The following is a 19,138-nucleotide window of genomic DNA, read 5'->3' as shown; positions in this document are numbered from 1 at the left end:
GAAAGCGAGACAAAGTTAAAGAGACGGGGTGCTGCTCACACCACAAAGCCACAATCCCAATGTCCCGCTGTCCCTCTTTCTCTGACCCAGTGCTTGTCATTGAGGCCCATTAACTTGGCTCGGTTAGAAAGGCCGCTATCGTCCGGGTCAGTCTCTTCGTCAACCCTCAGTCACCAGCACTGGAACAAACCGGAGTCGCTAAGCAACAGCTAATAGAGTAAAGTTGTTGGCGTGTTGACAAGTGGGGCTCCCAGTTTTTTTTTGTTGTTGTTGTTTTTTTGTTTGGTTTTTTTTTAATTTTCGAGCCCAGTCCTGAAGTAGCTGATACTTTGCAGAGGAGCTCTGAGGCAGAAGTGTGTGCAGAAGAAGAGACGAGACGAGAAGGCAGCAGTTTCATAGAAACTGAGAAAACCAACATGCCCCTCCCCCCCTCATGATCTGTTAATTCTCAGAGGCATTCACAAATGTCTGTACCTGGTAGTACTACTAACAGAACTGGTCAAAACCAGTGTACCACATGAACTTGGCGTAAGGTGCTACTTGGTGAAGCCTAATTTAAATAGCAATGTGCTGAGTTTGAACAAGGACAGCTGCAGAGCTGAATTGACCTGCTGAGGCTAAAACACACAAACAAACTCACAAGTTGTCAGTATGCAAGCAGGAGACACTGCGGGATATGTCTTGGATCACAAGAGGAGGACACATAAACAGTGAACAGCTGCCTCATGTCAATTTTCTAACCTCCATGGAGAATGCTGTCATATAAAGAAAGCACAGATGTTCGATGATGAAGCATTTTATAGTCTATTCTTTCACTAATTTACTGTTGTTACTTAACATCTGCATGTTAATGTAGATTAATGTAACATTTATTCAAATTAGCTATGAAGAGCGACACTGTAAAACATAAAGTGGGAATTTAGAGTACGTAAGCTCATATTCAGCAGGATTTTTATATCATGCTGAGTTGAGAGTTGCCTACAGCCTGTGGAGTTGTGCTGCAGAGGCTGTGCAAAGGATGGATAATTCTGAATCCGTATGGCACCAGTTTGTTTCATTGATTAATTGCTCAGCACTGCCTGCTTGTAGCTATTCCTGCGACGCTCAATACACCACTGCAGTTTCCACATCACCTATCGCATTCCAGTTGACCTCAGCAGAGAGCAGTCCATATCTGCCCAGTCATCATACCCAAGTAGAGCAAACAATCAGTCAGATGAGAAGAAATGCTTAATAGGTAGTTTGCTTATTGTTGCTGGTGTAATACAGATGTTAACAGGTCGGTGTGTTGCCACCAACTGTGCCGGTTACAAAGTATTCTTGTGTCAAGAGAACAGGAGCAACAGGAAAGTTAGGTTGGACAACAGTGACCTATTTTATTTAGTTCAGTTTCCTTCTCCTCACAGACTTTCTTTACCCTTTCCTTACACATCTACACAGACACCCTTCACATTGAGAAATGTACTCACAGTTCCTCCTGGCGTTGTTTCCGTTAAGCACATAATAACTGCATCAACCTGTAACCATAATCCTAATTCCCAATACCAAAGTTAGCCTCGAACCAAGTTCTAAAGTAGTAGTTGATGGATTTAAATTTGAAATGTGAGATCTCAATTTCATGTTAATCCATCTAGTAGTTGTCAAGGTATTTTGCTAAAAACACAACAACCTTATTGTGGGAATAGAAGAAAAATCAGGAGATACAGGGCTGTTCAAAACGTCATTTATTTATCTGAAAAAGTGTTGATAATGACCAATCATTAAATGGCTCAAAAACCTAAAACAAAGCAGATTTTGTGCTCTGTATCTTAGCTCCATGTCGACCATCTACACTTGGTTAACCCAGTGTGTTATTCCTGCTGTTGATACACACATCTAGTGAAGTGTCAGTGTAACAGACTCGAGGATCTTCTAGTTCTGCCTGGGCCCCTTTCTTTTGAAAGCTGAGCTTGTAGGTGATTTAACACTAAAATGTTTCATAGATGTCGAAACAAACACACTTGAGGAATGCAGTCCAACATGAAGCTGCTTCTTATGGCATTAATACTGAAATTGCAATGAAATGTTGCATCATTTTTATGCAGCTGTTATGCATGTAAGTAACTGCTAGTAGAATATTTTATCCCTTTACTCCAGTGATATTTATACAGATAGTTGTTTTCATGTCTTTGTGCACTAGCCTGTATACAAAACTGGTGATCATTTGGTTTGTGGACTGTTACAATCCTGGTTTTTGGTCATCATCTTTTTGGGTTTTTTGTGGGATTTTTTGGCATCTTTGTTTTTAAACTGAACATAATCATTTTAGAGAAGAATGTAGAGCTAGGAAGTTCCATCAGCTCACAGTCCTGCAAAACTAGCTAGATTAGTGCTTTACTTGATATCAAATGAATTGAAAGCTTATTTAATTAGACAGGAAGTAATGCACTTACAAAAAAACCTTCAAAGTTTTTTTAGAACATTGGAAAAAAACACATTAGTTACCTGAGAAGTGGCCACACCCGTATGTATGCAAGGTTTGCATACTAGTTAAATGTGTAAATTGGCAGGGATTTTAATAAGGGTGCCTTGAGACTGAGTTGCTTTTAAAACTATCTTCAACTGGATCTTTGTGAACCAGAGAAACTTCAATTCGATTTTATTTATATAGCGCCAAATCACAACAACAGTCGCCTCAAGGCGCGGTGAACTTCTGTGTTACCTTTATTTTACAACCACAACATTCTAAAATGTGAATCGTTTTATTCATTGTTAACACTCTCTGCTGTAATGAATTCATCAGTATAAATGCACAGATCAAAAATGGCCCCACACACATTTATGTCAAAATTTAAAGTCATATAAATATATATCTTTCTCATCCAGTTGTCTGTCCACCTTTGCCTGTTACAGGTATCACAGAGACCATCGCCCAGTTGGCCTCGGGCTGGGTGACAGACAGGAATCTTTTCCACAAGTACCATTTCCACAAAGCCTACCTGATCCTGTGTGGCTTGGTCAACCTGCTTTCCCCACTGGCAACTTCTTACATGCTGCTGATGGTCTACGCAGTCTTTTTCGCCATCTTCTGTGGTGGCTACATGGCTCTGCTGCTGCCTGTTTTGGTAAGGGGGATGCATGCATCTCTTTGGAAACAAACAACCTCAATTATCTGTTCCCCATGGTTTCAACACTTTATAAGTTTTTTTGTAAATGTATACAGTGTATATAATAAAATGAAATATATAAATACATAATTCAAAATACCATCCCTGGAATAGACGTGTCATTTAATATATGTTTAAGATGAAAAGGTTCAGTTGGTGCATGTGCAAATAATCAATTCTAGTGTCCTTTAGTCAGTGAACAACAGGTCAGTCTGCAAGGCTGTGCAGGTATACCATTTAAACACTAATGTCAGCATGCTGATATGACCACGGTGATAACAGCAATGCTAACAAGCGTATGTTTTTAAGTCTTGGGTATGAACAGAGCAAAAATCTCCAAAATGCTCCAAAAACACTTGGAAATGACAGAACCAGAAAACTAAAATGTGAGTCAACCTCGATGAACAAGTCACGAGGTTTAGACAATGTTTCATCCATGCAATAGGATTAAAATTGTTGCTTTGTTACACCGTGCAGGAAAAGATTGCTCAGTGTTTTTCTTTTTAAAAGAAAATGCATGAAAACTAATAATGGTGGTTAAACGCTATATATTCAGTGGTATCTTTGGAATGAAACGCAGGGTGCTCTCTTAGTGTAGTTTGACTTTTTAACCAAACTTGCCGCTATCACCCTCACTATACCGTTAGTCTGTAGTTCATTCACCTTGCAAAGTCAGCAATATCAGATTTGTCTGGCAGTTTAAGGGCCATGTAAAGGTGAACTGGCTTAGTAATAAGATTATATCCCACACGGAAAGAAAAACTTTGAAGCAGGTGGTATGAGATGTTTCCTACCTGCTATTATGGGCGGATCAACACATTAAGTCAGTGGGCATCCAGTGTCTTATAGTTATATCACCCCTCAAAACAAAAGCATGAGGACACACGTTTGACCTCACTTGCCAATGGTATGGTCTCAAAGGTCAGGACATATCTATGGGCTGAAGGGATGACGTCCAATTCTTCTTTTTTTTTTTTTAGAACATCTGACTGAAAGAACCAACAGACAGTGACAAACAGATAAAACCAGCCTGCTGATGGAAATTACTTATTTTCCAGGCAAAGGTTTTCTACGAAAGGAAGATCATAGCAGTAATCTGTAATTTATTGATTTATGAACTAAGAGTCTCTCCAACATAAAGTGCTTATTTGAAGAATGCTGTCACTAGCAAACTGAGTGGTTTATCAGCGCAGCGGCGGAGACTATACAACTAAATGCAGCTAAAGCTTTTTTTTTTTTAGATCAATAATGTTTGAGGAGCAGAATCATGCTGGGCTATTACAGATATAAAGGCACAATGCAGGTTTATCTTTATACATCTACAGTAGAGTGCAAAAGTCTTCAAACAGCATTTATTTCTGTGTCTTGAGCGAGTTTTCCATTCTTTCTGAAGGTCTTTCAAAGTTTTTGGTGGACATTGGCTGTTTTTAACTCATTTTCGGTCCATTTTGATCTTTTTTTATTTCTTTTAGTAGCAAAAAAGAAAATGAAAACAAAATTATCTACAGCAGATAAACAGTAACTGATAGTCATGTCCTTAAGAAATAAGAAAGAAAAACGGGAAAGACCTGACACACAGCATGAGAGATGCATCCAGCTCTTCTGTTCACTGAGGCCTCATCAGGAATGATCTCTGTGGCATGGTGCCTATCAGGAAGCCATTCTTAAGGAAGTGAAAGAGGGAGGAAAGGCTGAAATATGACTAAATACGCAAGAACTGTACTGAAAAGCAATGTCACGAGGTCTTATAGAGTGATCAATCCAAATTTGACATTTCTGGTGCAGAACATCACCAGTTTGAGGTCAGGAGAGAGGTACACCAGTGAAACATGGTGGAGGCTCTGTCGGCAGAAGTATATCTTGATAGAAAAACATACAGTCAGAGTTTGGACCCCCAGATCTCAACATTATTAAAGTAGTGTGGGATCATCTTGTCAAATAACAGAACCAAAGGCATCCAAAATCCAAAGAGGAGCTTTGAATATCCTTTAGGAAGCCTGGAGAACCATTCCTGAAGAATACTAAAGAAATTACAAGAAAGCTTATCCAAGCGTATTCAGGCTGTGCTGAAGAAAAAAATGTGTTCTTACCAAATATTGAATTTCAAGCTCGTTAGAAATGTACAAACTGGTTTTGCCTTATGTACTGTATTTGCATTTATGTTTTATGTTTTTTCATATAAAGAAAAGATGGGGGCTCAAGACTTTTGCACAGCACTGAAGGTCATGTTTGCTGTACATGGAAATTAGGCATTTTTTTAAACACATTTTAACACATATTCCATTATTTTGAACCGGCTTTTCTATCGTTATCGGGCTAAATGTTTCCAGTTTCTCGCTTTATTTAAAATTGTTGTGCTCTCAAATGTTTGTTGGAAAACCTGTAGTAATGTTCGTGGTTTGTAGTGCTGCAGAATGGACTGTTTAAAATGCAAATAGATGGCAGTGACAAGTGCTTGGTATGTTGTTTTGCCCCGCAGGTAGATCTCGTGGGGTCGGAGAAGCTCAATAACTCCATGGGCTTCTCAATGTTCTTTGTCGGCCTGGGCTGCCTCACGGGGCCTCCTTTGGCAGGTGAGTGATTCACATCATGGAAAACATTCAAGCGTGTGCTGTCTCACTTTTCCAAAGGTACATAATGAGAAACCCATACTGTAACACGTAACCATATGTACTACATCTGTATGTGATGTGATGATAGCAAAGATGTTACTTTTGTGTTTGTGTGTGTCTGTGTGCTATTTCTGACAGGGAGTGAGTGAATGTGTGTATGTATATATATATATATATATATATGTGTGTGTGTGTGTGTGTGTTTGGGGGTGGGGAGAGGGGGACAGTATGGGTTGACAGACCTTATTATGCACATGTATTTTTGTATGTGTGTGTGTGTGTGTACATATTTTCCTGGGGCCCTGAATTCCTTGTGGTGCTTCCCAAATGTGTGTCAGCCTGTCTGGGTGTATGCAGTCACTGTGGAGTGTGAAAACTGAAACACAGGAGAAAAACAACCTACAGTCAGAGCTCGCCTGGTGACATCGAGACTAACTGGAATTTCGGTTTAAGGAAATGTATACAAAGGTTACTGGGTCAGATTGCATTCTTCATGTCAAACCCTTAGAATAACAGCGATGTATCCATGGTAGGTTTGAGAGAGCTGCTTTTGTAAACGGTATTATTGTTACACTGATTTTGCAGCGTAAGATTGTTGCAGAACTACCAGCAACATCTGCCTGTGTGCTCAACTGGCAGGCTGTCTCCTTAAATGTACAAAATGCTGACTCATAATACAGATATAGTGCCCTGGATTTTTTTTCGTCTTCATATGTGTGAGCTACTTCTAGGAAAACTAAATGTATCTGGTAACATTTGGCCCACATTAAAGCGAGAGGCTTTGAACCCACTCACACTGTGTTGAGCAATCCCCACAGTGGAGCTTATGGATTTCGGGAGTTTTAAACGTGAGTAATGGCCCCCTTTATGGCCGTATGGAAATAGCGTGTGGCTCTGTTTACTATCCCTTCTGTTTAAACGTTTGGCAAGCCATGGCCCCTGCCTCGGGCTTTAGGGCATTAAAAAAAATGTTTTCAAATATTACAGTCAGGATAAACGCTCAAACTTCAGATGGCTGTGTAATGTGTTTACACCTGCCTTTCTGCTCCGTCTCATCTGCTTGTATCAACACGGCTTGTGTAAAGGAAATAAATAGAAATACAGGAATGAAGAAAGTAACAGACCATGTTTTTAAAAAGGGAGGGGGGGTGACCAGAAGAAGAAAACATAATAACTGTATTCACAGATGAACACACAGGCTCTTAACGCATCCTTGTGATCTTTGTGCTTTCTAGGGTTCTTATATGATTACACTCAGACCTACGACTGTTCCTTCTACCTGGCGGGGCTCTGCTATCTACTCTCCTCCCTCTCTCTGTTTATGGAGCCGCTGGCTCAGCGCTGGAAGGCCAAGAGGAAACTGTCCCAGGCCAAAAGAGCAGAAAGCAGCTGTAAGACCAATGGCTGTTTCACCCCTGACCGCCTGCAGAACGGCGCTGTGTAGGAATTAACTCCAGGGTTCAATCCGGAACCAACGCGCTCACGACGACAGACCTGCCCACTGTTCACCTTGGACTCCAGCTTGAAGTCGGGACCTCGTCCGTTCATTTCGGCGGGAGCGTAACGCGGGCTGCACAGCAACACGATGTTTAAGAACTTACAGTTGTCGGGATGTCGATGAGGAAAAAAAAGACTTTTCTGAACCTTCAAAGCCAAAATGTTAGCGCTCTTCAAAATACTTTATCCCCCGGTGTTCTGATGAGAGGCACACCGATTCAAAACTGGAGAAAATCCTCGCGTACAACACCTGCCACAGTTTATTATACGCACATATGCAAGCATAACTTATTGGGAGAGAAACATAAAACTGCACTGACTCCGCAGAAATGTTTTGTCGCTTATTACACTGCTCGGAAAGAAGCTCTGCAGTTGAACTCGAAATCCTGTCTTCTGTTGAGTTTCCTTTCTTTCTTTTTTTTTTTGTAATGATCCATGGAAGCACGCATCCATGATAAAGTACTTTTCACCTGATGTCTTTGGGAAGCTTTTACCTGTATCTGGTAAACATTACTCACTGATATGCACTTTGGGCCAGCTTGTGATTATGCTGCATGACATTCTCTCAAGATAGCCGAGCAGCCGTGTTATTTCAGCCCGCGCCTGTGAAACAACACATAATCTGTGATACGAAGCCAAAAAGCCTGCATTGCTTCTGCAGTTTAACCGAGAAAATGTGTCTCTTTGCTAAGTTGATTATTGTAGGCGTGTGTTTTACTGGTGTACTCACTTTGAGACTCGCAGTGGCATTCTTCATTTTTCCAAACACTTTTTATGATGACACAAAATTCAGTCTTGTTGATCTTCTTCTCAGATGTTTGAGCATCATGCTTTCAGGTTTTTTCCCCCCACAGAAATTGTTCTGCTGTGCCTGTCACCTCTGGATTTTTTTTTTACCACATTCATATTCATTTTCAGTTGTGCCCAGATGCTAATGGTGGCATTAGCTCAGTTTTTCATACCTTTCATGGCTTTCCTGGAGTCACATGAGAAGTTTTATGCTTTTTAGAGCCCAGGAGTTTTCATGGGTGTGCATTGTGCCGTGGGAGGGTCTTCAGCCAGCTTGAGCATTTAAGGTCTGCAGGACGTTCGCACGAAACGCAAGCTGCTTGTGGGGCGTTCACTTACCCCAGCTCTTTCACTGTTGTCATGCAAAGTAGCCCTTTTAAAGCTTTTACACATCAGCTCCTTTTAGCAGTAAATGCATCTGCTGAAATGTTTGTCCCTTATGTTTAACTGACATTTAGGCTGCTTTCAGCACCGCAGGCTGACACTTTAACTGATTCTACTCAAATGTCTATTGAACTATTTTAACCGACATTCAGCTGCTGACATTACTCACCGAACACTTTCACACCGTACTCTTCAGCTATCTTTAGTGCCTCGATTTCTTTTTTTTTGCTTTCTCCTGTGAAGTAACTTGTTTTACTGGTCAGTAAACTGAGAATTCAGTTGCAACACTTTGAGTTCGCCTAACCTCCTTTCGGTGCTTCAAATACAGCTCAGACTTACTTCATCTTTTTTGATCACATAGGATATTTTAATCTTTTACAGCTGCAATCTTCTGAAGTATTTTCTTCAGATTTTTAAAAAATGTATTAAATTAGAACCTTAGGTAGTTTATAGTTATATAAGGAAACAACTTTCTCCTTTTCTAGGTCACTGATGATGACAAACATTCAGATGTCACTGATGTTATCTTTAACTTGTCAGCACCCGCTCATGAGCTGTTCTATGCAAACGCACAGAGAGAGATTTTCCTTTGGTAAATGCGCACATAAACACACGTCTCCTTCTCTGCAACTATCACCAGCTCCCGAAAGCCTGTTGTTCACTTAAGGTTTCGGTGTTTTCTTTGTCGCAGTTAGACTGAGGAGCGATGGAGCCGCCGAGCTCCCCTGAACAGCAGCATTTTGTTCTTGTTTTGTTTGTTATTTTGTCATCCTTGTACGTCCTGTCTCTGACCAACTGTGTTGATGGTGTAATGTTGACCGTGTAAATGCACGGTGCCACAAGTGGACTGTTTAAAACTCATGCCCAGTCTTTACAGTGCCTGCAGGCAGCCAGTGAATGGCAATGCAACTTCTAATGATATTGTATTTGTACGTGGGAGTCTTAAATCTTTTTTTTTTTATTGTAGAGAGGGTTTTGTTTTGTTCTTTGTTCATTTGTTTTCAGTGGATTCCTTGTTTTTCACCACTGTTTGCCTTACAAGGTAATGTATCTTTTACTAACTTCCTCTGATATCAGCCAAAGATCACATTAGAAAAAACCTTCAACTTGAAGCTTATTGCTGGTTAAAAACGCACGTATTTTAAACCACTATGACCACCCGCTATTCAGTTGTTTTTAATGTCTTAATTGAATCGTGTGCTTTGTTTTGCTGCCCTCGTGTGGCTGAATGAGGCTCTTGCTCAAAGAATGCTGTCTCAATTAGTACCAAATTATTCCCCCTCAACTCGTTTTCACAATACTGAGCGAGGTTCTTTGTATTGTTTCTATAACAGCAGTCATGCACAAAGGCTCTTTTGGCTCACGAGTTGCATTCACCATCAGTATGCTTTTGTGATTTAGCTCCACTGACTGTTTTGTACTATAATGCATCTTTTATGAAAAGTATTTGATGCTTTAAAGGTAGATTTGGGTTAGGGATCATTTTACTTGCTAGTTATCTGGATATGTTAAGAAGCTGTACGCTTAAACAGTATCCATGTGCTGTTTGATGACAGTTGATTGGATGCTTTTGTTGCAGCAAACACATTATTCGGTGAGGCACTTTTGACTCTCACTCCTGGATTTTTTTTAAACTGATCGACTTTAGGAGATATGGTTAACCAATCATAGATTTCTGGTTCTAAGCCAGTAGGGTTCATTTTTAAGCGTTGTAACAGTGTTCAGGTCAGCTGTAATAAACTGATGTGTACCTCAGTCTGTTATTGTGTGATTCAGATGACGAACTAACACCAGGCCAAGAAACACAAGTTTTAACAAATAAACTTGTTTTATTGACACATTATTAAGACGTGCTAAATAACAATTACACTCATTTTCCTAAATACCAGATATTCATCTACAGCTGTCACAGATTTCATGCTACAGCTACTCACAACATACGGGGTACTTACTGCAGATGATGGTGTGTTAAGTATCCTGGGAACAAAAGGCTGTCCAGCTGAACCCTGAGAGGAAAAAAAATACAAACATGGTTTCACTCATAAAGGTGCAAAATGATTGCAAACTTTAACGCTTTAAAGTGTGTCAGGTAAAAAAAAAATAGAAACACTTATCAAGAAATAGGAAATTTCACCAGCATAAAATGCTAATATACAAATTGGTGCTTAATACTACAACGAACTACACTGCAGTCAGCATGGATACTACAAGTAAGTATGAATATGTGGTTTTTGTGGCCATAACAGCAAATCAGATCATCTTTTAACAATAATGTATTAACAAGGATATCATATCGTACCTCGGTCTTAGAGATTTATTTCACAGTGTTATACTTCGCTTCAGATTATTTGCAAAAATACTTATGTACAAAAAGGGTGTTTGCAAACATTGATTGCACAAAATCCTGTAAGTAGTGACACTATAACCAGAGTCAGTATATTTGGATGATGCAGTGCTTAACAGATTTTTGCCTGCACGTGATAAAAAATGAGAAAGCACAAATATTTTAGAAATCTAAATTATTATTTTTTTTTTTAAATTATATGTCTTGTTTGTTTTTGTTAACAAACTGAATTCATGTTTTCATGTCCAAATTTGAGAAGTCAGAAATTAATCAAGTATAACATTCAACCACTAAAACTTATTTTTCTTAATCAAAAGTTTAAAAAAAAATCACGTGCTTAATTTTTTGAATTCATGGATAAAAATAACAGGTACATTTTAACTACTAAAAATATTTTGTGCATACTGCTGGACCAAACATTACAGAAACATTTAAAAAAAAATATTATTTTAATTACCCAAACTGTTAATTTAGTTGTGGCATGAACCGTACATTGGCTGGTGGTCTAATAAGCTGCATCGGTTTCAGCAAATAATCTTGGAAATGTGTGAATCTGCAGAATTCCTTCTCTCAAAAAGTTAAAAACTTTACACAGCTGTGACTTAAATAATCTTTCTATTTGTGTAGATTTCTCTATAATTGGGAACATTTAAAAAACAACAACAGAAGAAAACATTACCAGCTGTGATCTTTCTGCTGAGCTGTAAGATACATTAGTGTACAGTGAAACCTAATAACATCACTGCACTCTGCTCTTCATTAAAGTGTCCTATTTGACAATATCTGAGCTCACTGTTTCTGTTTCTATTTACACAGCCTCAGAAAACACGCACTTTAGTTCTGACCACAGATCGGACTTTTTATTTTTACTAGCTTCAGCTGCTCTATGTTGGATTTAGAGGATCTGGGACTAGATCTCTGCAATCAATCAATCAATTAATTAATTTTGCTTGTTTTTATTAACTGGAGACTATAATCTATTAAAGGTTTCTGCATGCATAATCAATAATATTATCTATGACAGAAAGTACTCTTAAAAGGAACTACAGTGATTTGAAACAGTTTTGGAAGAAGTATTTAACAACAAGTATTATAAAATACAGATTATAATTACTCATTCACTAGTGTCTGCATCTCACTGGTAAAGGTGGGGCTTACATTTAGTTATTTTATATTCCTATACATCAATAAAGTTGTTGTTTCACTTGTAATTTAGTAAGAGTAATTAAGATCTGCACAGCAATCAGCAACTACAGGTTACAAATGCAGTCGAGTGAATCTCGTATGAGCATATGGATACAGACTCAAAGCACCTCAAATTTCATACTAAAGTATTTGTTCAATAATGCATTCATTTATCACCAATGCTTAAAGCCATATTTTGCCACACAATGAAAGAATGAGATCCTTATAACTGAATTTAACTTCACAGAGCACAATATTAGTGTTGCCTTTAGTGCCAGTGACATGATTGATCTTTGAAAGAATGATATTGACCTGAAAGCTGCAGAAACAATACCCAGGATTTTGTACGTGATCTAGAGGTGTGGCAGTTGCAGTAGCCTAACAAGCAAATGTTTCCACATAATTTGTTCAATTTTAATTTGCAATTGTTGATCATTTGGGACAGTTTATCTTTTTATTTAGCTTAATCTTAAAACTGGCGACGGTCAGCGCAGCACTGTATTCTCATTCTGTCCTACATGCCCTTTGGGATTCGTGCCAATTGTCATTAAAGAAAAATAACCCCAGTAATGAAAATCACCGTACTGCTGTCCATTTGTTATTGGAAAACGTGAGGTGTTGACACTCAATACTCACCACTGCTGCCAAAGCCAACGATACAGACCTGGCGGGCAGCGCTCGGTCACCTTACTCACCATCGTGCTGTCTCTGTACAGCAGTTTTAGTGATAGCAGCTCTGTGTGGTGTCAGGTAGACGGTGAGAGGAAAGCAGGTGCTCCGTGGTCCTCAAGATGGCAATGTTTCTCTAGTGAAGCAAGGGCTCATCCTCAGCACAGAACACAGCATTTGCTTTCACACTAACATGACTATAACAGGTTGTTGGGGGGAAATGGAAGCTTTCTTTCCTCTTTTTTTGTCTACAGCGGTCTTAAACTTATAAAAGGGAATTGTCAAAATAAACAAGTCTCCTAGATGAATTTGGGGAAGTGGTGAGGTGCATCGTAGATTCCTTCCAGCGATGCAAAAAAAGGGTAAAGGATTAGGCCTGCTTGTGTTTCAGCTCCACGCAGCAGCAGCAGACCTCGGGTGATGACGGCACACGACTTCAGAAAAGCAAACGAGCTTCCTCACTCGTCTCCTCGGAGAGAGTTCAATCAGAGGAGAACACAAACAATATTCCTAGCTGAGGTTTGGCCCAATCCTCTTCCCTGATACAAACATTTAGTCAAATCAACTCATATAACTGGGCAAAGTGTAATAAAGACAATCAGCCCAGTGGTTCAGCTTGGCCTCTGCAGTGAGAGTGACAGCATGAACTGTAGATGCTATGGAAATTTCAGAGCGGCGTCGCCCACAATCTCCCGAGTGGAGCGTGCGACGGAGGTGATGAGCTTCCCTCGCCTCGTATTCAGACCCAGGAACACTGCACATGAAAGCTTTAGAGTAACGACCACAGGAGACAACAGGATACTGGCACGTGCCGCCACTGCAAACCGGACTCTGGCTCCTCGATCCTGATCGGTCATTCGCATGCCAACAGGAACAGTTGAGGACACAAGCAGGAATCGTGAGGGAGGAAGTAATTTAGGCAACTTAGGAGGTCAGAACTGGCCTGCAAGTAAGCAGCAATCCTCACTTGAAATGGGGGGGTCTCTCTTCACTGGTGCTAAAACTGCAAATCGTCTCCCCTCTCGTGTGCAGAAACAAAATTTCAAGTGACAACTCCTTTTTCGAAACACAATAAGGTACGGGCAGCTCGTTTCTTCAATTCACTTCCATCGAAGAAACATGTTTCCCTTCAAATGAACAATTTATTGATAATCGGTCACATTAAGTGCCCAAATGCACTTGCAGGTATGTGAACAGCTTCGCATGGGCTCTACGGATTTTCCTTCCCCATGACATCAAAGTGTACATTGCTCAATTTTTCCATTTTAAACAGAAGTCATCACAGGTGCAGATGGGCTACACAACTTAAAAGCTGCCTCATCAGTGAGGACTCACAACCACCAGGGTGCCTTCTCTGCAGAGGTTTTCAGCTCTGTGCTCGTCTCCTCAAGAGTCCAAAGCCGCAGTGGGTGTGATGTTCACATATACAACAATTTTCTCTTTTTTTTTTTTCCCCCCCCACATATAAATGTTTTCAATACATATTAAACCAAATTCAGCAAATTATAGTGCATGGCAGGTTACTACTACATGGCAAAACTACAATGGCAAAACAAAACAGGGTAGGCCTTGGGGAAAAATAAATAAACGTTGGCAAGCGTGAGTGAAATACTGTCAAATTTAGACTGCTAAAATAAATCAACATTAACTGTTAAGATAGCTCTAAAACTATAAAATTGCACAGACCTACTTACTGTACAAATATTAGGTTTGTACTGGCATATTTAATATTATTATTATTGAAGGACCTACTGGTTTTAGGGTAAATAAATGAAGCAGTCTGTCAAATCAACACAAAATCCTCTAAGCTTTTTATCCATTACTATTATACTTTTTCATAGTTCACATTTTCACAACCATTTCTAAAGACAGGGATGCACAAAATAAAATATTTTGTGAAAAAAAAAATGTTAGTAGCTGTTTTTTTGTTTTGTTTTTTTAAACTACGCTATGTGTAATGGGCTGTTCCCTTGAAAATAAATTCTGTTAGTATTCAGCAATCCATACAGAGATGACGTGACCATTTAGCTTTACCGGTGGACTCGCACTGAGTTCGTTGTCTATCTTGCAATTTTGGCGTTCCAATTCAGAGGAGTACAAGACAAATACACCTAAACCCAAACGACAACCTGAACATAATCTGTACTTTTGTTCCAAACTGAATTTCTAATAATTAAACTGAGCTGCATCAGCTGTATCTAGGAAAGTTGAATCTGCTGACCTTCACAATGTTTTCCAGTTTTCAAAATCCACAGCGACAGACAAGCGTGAGCGTCGTAACACTTAAAACGCATTGCACAACTCTTCCTCAATGAACCACGCTCCATTTGCCTGACTTTTTGTTAAGGATGAAAAAATGAGCGATGGGACAACGCTGTAACGTGGTGGCCGAGAGAAAAATTGTGCAACGTGTTTTTGACCTTGAAATGTAACCAGATAGTTCACCGACCCTCTAACACACACAAAGAAAAAGAAAAGAAAAACAATTCAAATCACGTTTGTCTCCCTTCATCAAAAAGTGGTAATAGTAGACGTATTATTGCACTGTAATTCAAAGCTTTAAAAAAAAAGTGTATTTTCTGAAAGCCTGGTGCAAATATCAGGACACAATAACAGCACCTGTTTGTCTAATGCATGACATTATAATAGCAACATGTTACTGTTAGCGCCCTGTGGAAGGCGAGGTTTCAACACTGAGTTTGTTATGAGCTGTTATTGTGTCCCTTAAACTTCTAACTCTCCTGCTTTTCCTTTTTTCCGTTGCAGACCTGGATGGCTAACATTTTAAATCTGCAAATGAACTCCAAAGAAAAATATAGTCTGCATGACTTCTCTGTTCATAAATTAAGCTTACTAAACTTTAACCGCTTTACAGAATTTGGGCTAAATTACTGCAGATTTATGATCGTGACTGACACCTCTGAAAGGTAACTTCAGAAACACACATACTTTTAGCTTTGCAGGGGGGCACCGTTTGTCCTTTAAGTGGTTTACATGGTAACATAACACTCAATAACCATACTAGTGTACTCCATGATGCAGAACACACAGCATGCAATAGTTACTGACATACAGCAGATTTTTTTTTTTTTTTTAATTCCATTTGAATTTAGTGTATTTTGTTTCTTTACGATGCTCCGCGGACCACAATCATGACTAGATAGTCCTCTTCGCTTTTTGCCAGAGCTTTGGCAGAGGAATCCAGGAACTGCTGGGAGAAATCACAGGGAGGGAAAGCATGAAGAACCCCTGTGTTGTCTTTATCTCTGCTTCCTCCCACAGGCAGGCTGATGACTCCAGCTGCTTGTTTTTGGTTGAGGTAGGACACCAGGTTGCGAAGCGGCCGCTGAGTTGAAGCTGCGGGGTCGGATGAAGATGTGTCCTCTGTGGTGCCGGGAACCGCCAACAGGATTGCGTAGCCGCCCGGACCTGCCACCTTGATGCGCCGAGACACCTCGTCGAGCTTGGGCTGGTCCAGCCGGAGTCGCTGCGTGATCTTTAGCTCGCTCACTCGCCTTCCTGTAGCGCTGTCGACGAGCAGGTCGCTGGCGACGTTGTGGTCTCCCTCTAACAGGTGCATGTTGGCTGGAAAGTTGCTGTTCTTCAACAATAGCATACCGTGCCACGCCAAACTGAGTTTGGTGCCATCCGGCTTGGATGGCTGGCCTCCCTTTGAGCTGCTCTCAGAACGTTCTCGCTTGGCTGGTCCTTTGCCACCATCGATTGCCTTGCGCTTGCGCTCTCCAACTGCTGAAATAACGTTGCTTGAAAGTCCCTTATCAGACAGACTCTGGCTTTTGGGCCTTCGGTCTGACACGCTTCTTTCAAGGCTGCTGTGGCGTTCTGTCGCAGGAGAGGCTCTCTCGCCCCGCAGGGGGCGTTCTGAGTCACTAAAGCGTCCCCCGTCTCTGCTGCTGCCTCCAGGACTGCCATCTGGAGAAGCGCGCCTGCGTCTTACTGTCCTCTCAGTGCTGTCAGGGGAGTGGTCTATGTGGCGTCCGTCCTCCAATATGCGCCGCTTTCGAGCAGGCTCTCGCGCAGGCTCTCGCCCCTGCAGCTCTCTTTCCAAAGACCAGGGCTCACGAGTTCGCCTCTCACGCTCCAAATGCTCCAGAGGCTCAAAAGGTGAGGCACGTACTCGCTCGCGAATAGCAGGATTGGGCCAGTCGGTTCCAGGAAACAGCTCTCTCTCCCTGAAGTGAAGCGGCGGTGGAGTTCGTTCCCTGACCCTCAGCGGTTCAGGTGTGGCACGGTGGACAAACGACTCAGCCACCATGTCAAATGGTGGTATTGGGAGAGGCTGCAGGAACTGCTGCTGATAACGATGCTCAGTGTCTGCAAAGTCCACTCGAAGTCTTCTCTCTGGACCTCCCAGTGGGAAGCCTCTCATGTGTGTGCATGCTGCTTGTGCAGCATCTAAACTTTCATACTGAATATAGGCCCAAGTGTCCCCTTTTCTGTAGTCAATGGTCCTTATAGTGCCAAAGCGATCAAACTCTCTTGCCAAGGCAGCTAAGGGAACCCAAGGTCCAAGACCACCCACCCACAGGCGCGTGGTTGGTGTTGCTTTCCCATAGCCTATTTTTATGGGATTGCGGCCCACTATTTTACCAGACATGCTAAGCTTAGCACGATGAGCCATGTCAAGATTCTCAAATTTCAGAAATCCATACGTGCTGGTTTGCCCCCGTGTTGGTCTCTTAATGTCCACTTCTGTTATGACTCCAAACCTGTCAAAGGCCCTCCTGAGGTCTGCTTCTGTGACAGTTATATCCAGATTGCCTAAAAACAACGTCCTGTTAGCTCTTTGGTCATCTTCTGGAGAAATAAAATCCTCTTCTCGGAAAGCTGCCCGTTCTGCAATGAAGGCTGGGCGTGCTCTGGCTTCAAACAGAGCGAACTCCCGATCCCGCTCCAGTTCTCTCGGCAAAGGTGGGGGTGGGGGTGGAGGAAGCCGTCCCAGAGCTAGCTGCTGCAGCCGGTAGTCTCTATATCCCAGCCCGGTGGGCGAGAGGGGTCTCTGCAAATGTCTGTGGCTTTGAGCCGCACCGTACACGTCTCTCTCCACCGGAGACCGACTTCTCCTCCGGTTGATGTAGACCGCCTCGATTTTCAGCGGCCGGTCGTACAGCACCAGCCGTCCCCTGGCGTGCTTAGCCGCTCTGGCGTCCTCCGGCTTCCTAAAATTTACGAAGGCTATCCGCTCGTCGTTGCTACGACCTATCTTGACGCTCACATCCCCAAATTTTTTAAATTCGTGAAAGAGTCCGTCCTCGATGTCCTCGTCGCTAAGCTGAGTGCCGAGGTCGCTGATTTTGAGCGTTTTGTACTCACTCTCTGTGCTGGGCGGCTGCAACCGCGGCTCACCCCGAGAGGTGGTCCTCGGTGAGGCTAAATCCAGCGTCAGGCTCAGGTTGTGGTTTTTGCCCACGGAGCTCGCTGCAGCGGCGGCGGCAGCTGCAGACTGACAACTGTGATTATTTCCAGTCCGGCTGTGACCGTCGAAGTCTCGGTCTCTTTTTTCCCCGAGGAGACTCCGTCTTGTCGAGCCGCCGTCGCTTTTGGACGAACTGTTTCCATTATTACTCCCACTGGAAACGGACAGAGCCCCCATTTTCTTGCTGGTCGGATGGCATCCTCCCCTGTCTCGAATATCGTCCAGGGCCCGGGAGCGTTTTTTAATCGGCGACCGCTCTTTACCTTTCATTTCGGCCCACTCGGTGTCGACCGTCGGGACACTTGCTCTTCCTTAGTGCGATTTTTTCTGCAACTTAATGCAGAAATTTACTGAAGTGAAAAACGGGTTTATTCACTGACCCTGCGGCAAAACAACAACAGTCGCCATTTTGTAAAGATTAGCTCGAAGACCCACCCCTTCGTTCTGATTGGTTAGAAAGTGGGTGGGAAACTTTAAAGCGCACGTCAATCACCCAGCGGCAGGCACTATATTTTTATATTTTCTTAATAAATTGAGTATAAAATAAAAAAACAATAAATAATAAGTTATCGGAATTGTTTGTGTTTGTTTAAATATAAACCTACATATTACTTTATTTGTATTTTGTATTCCTTTGAAGTTTCAGAAAAGCTTTTACCTTATTAAGACACTTGCATTGTCATATTATATTTTTATTTTGTTGAGCTGTATGCCAACTTATTTAAATAAAAGTTAAATAAAAGTGGCCTATTTGTTAGGTCTAAATGGCTGCACCTTAAGGCTTAAGATAAATCTTATTGCTTATATCACAACGCCAGTTTCTGCTGTCCATTCACTGTTAACTGTAGCATAATATTGTGGGCAGGTTTTGTAAGAATATTATTCATTTCGTTTTTCCCGGGAGGTGAGACTTAATTATGTTGTGGGAGCGAGCAGATAATCCTTTTATCTTCAATTAGATCCAATACCACAAGGTGGCAGTATTGAACAGAAAGTGCAGCAGCCCACTCCCCTTAGCATTGAGCGGAAAGGGCCTTTCCTGGCAACTATATGAGCAAATCAAGCTGCTGATATT

At 41.5% G+C, this 19,138-nt stretch overlaps 2 protein-coding genes across 8 annotated transcripts in view; one reads left to right on the top strand and one right to left on the bottom strand.

The window, feature by feature from the left end:
• slc16a4 (solute carrier family 16 member 4) overlaps nt 1–10,535 on the top strand; it is a 36,265-nt gene extending 25,730 nt beyond the window's left edge. For 6 of the 7 annotated variants that reach the window (XM_085145721.1, XM_085145716.1, XM_085145717.1 and 3 more), the window contains 3 exons: nt 2,893–3,104; nt 5,626–5,719; nt 6,994–10,535. In XM_085145721.1, coding sequence (XP_085001847.1) covers nt 2,893–3,104; nt 5,626–5,719; nt 6,994–7,202 — 515 coding nt within the window. In that variant the 3' untranslated portion in view covers nt 7,203–10,535. Of the gene's footprint in view, nt 1–2,892; nt 4,238–4,269; nt 4,611–5,625; nt 5,720–6,993 lie in introns of those variants that run through there. The other variant, XR_014871514.1, reaches the window with a different exon arrangement.
• A 4,662-nt stretch (nt 10,536–15,197) lies between these two features.
• Nucleotides 15,198–18,511, bottom strand: rbm15 (RNA binding motif protein 15). Its single transcript, XM_085145715.1, has one exon. It carries the CDS (start codon nt 18,331–18,333, stop codon nt 15,754–15,756), a length of 2,580 nt encoding a protein of 859 aa, XP_085001841.1. The 5' UTR covers nt 18,334–18,511; the 3' UTR covers nt 15,198–15,753.
• Nucleotides 18,512–19,138: the final 627 nt, after the last annotated feature.

Source organism: Neolamprologus multifasciatus, chromosome 20, assembly GCF_963576455.1.
Source record: "Neolamprologus multifasciatus chromosome 20, fNeoMul1.2, whole genome shotgun sequence".
In the NCBI taxonomy this organism is placed as follows: Eukaryota; Metazoa; Chordata; class Actinopteri; order Cichliformes; family Cichlidae; genus Neolamprologus; species Neolamprologus multifasciatus.
This window is presented reverse-complemented; position numbering and strand designations above follow the sequence as displayed.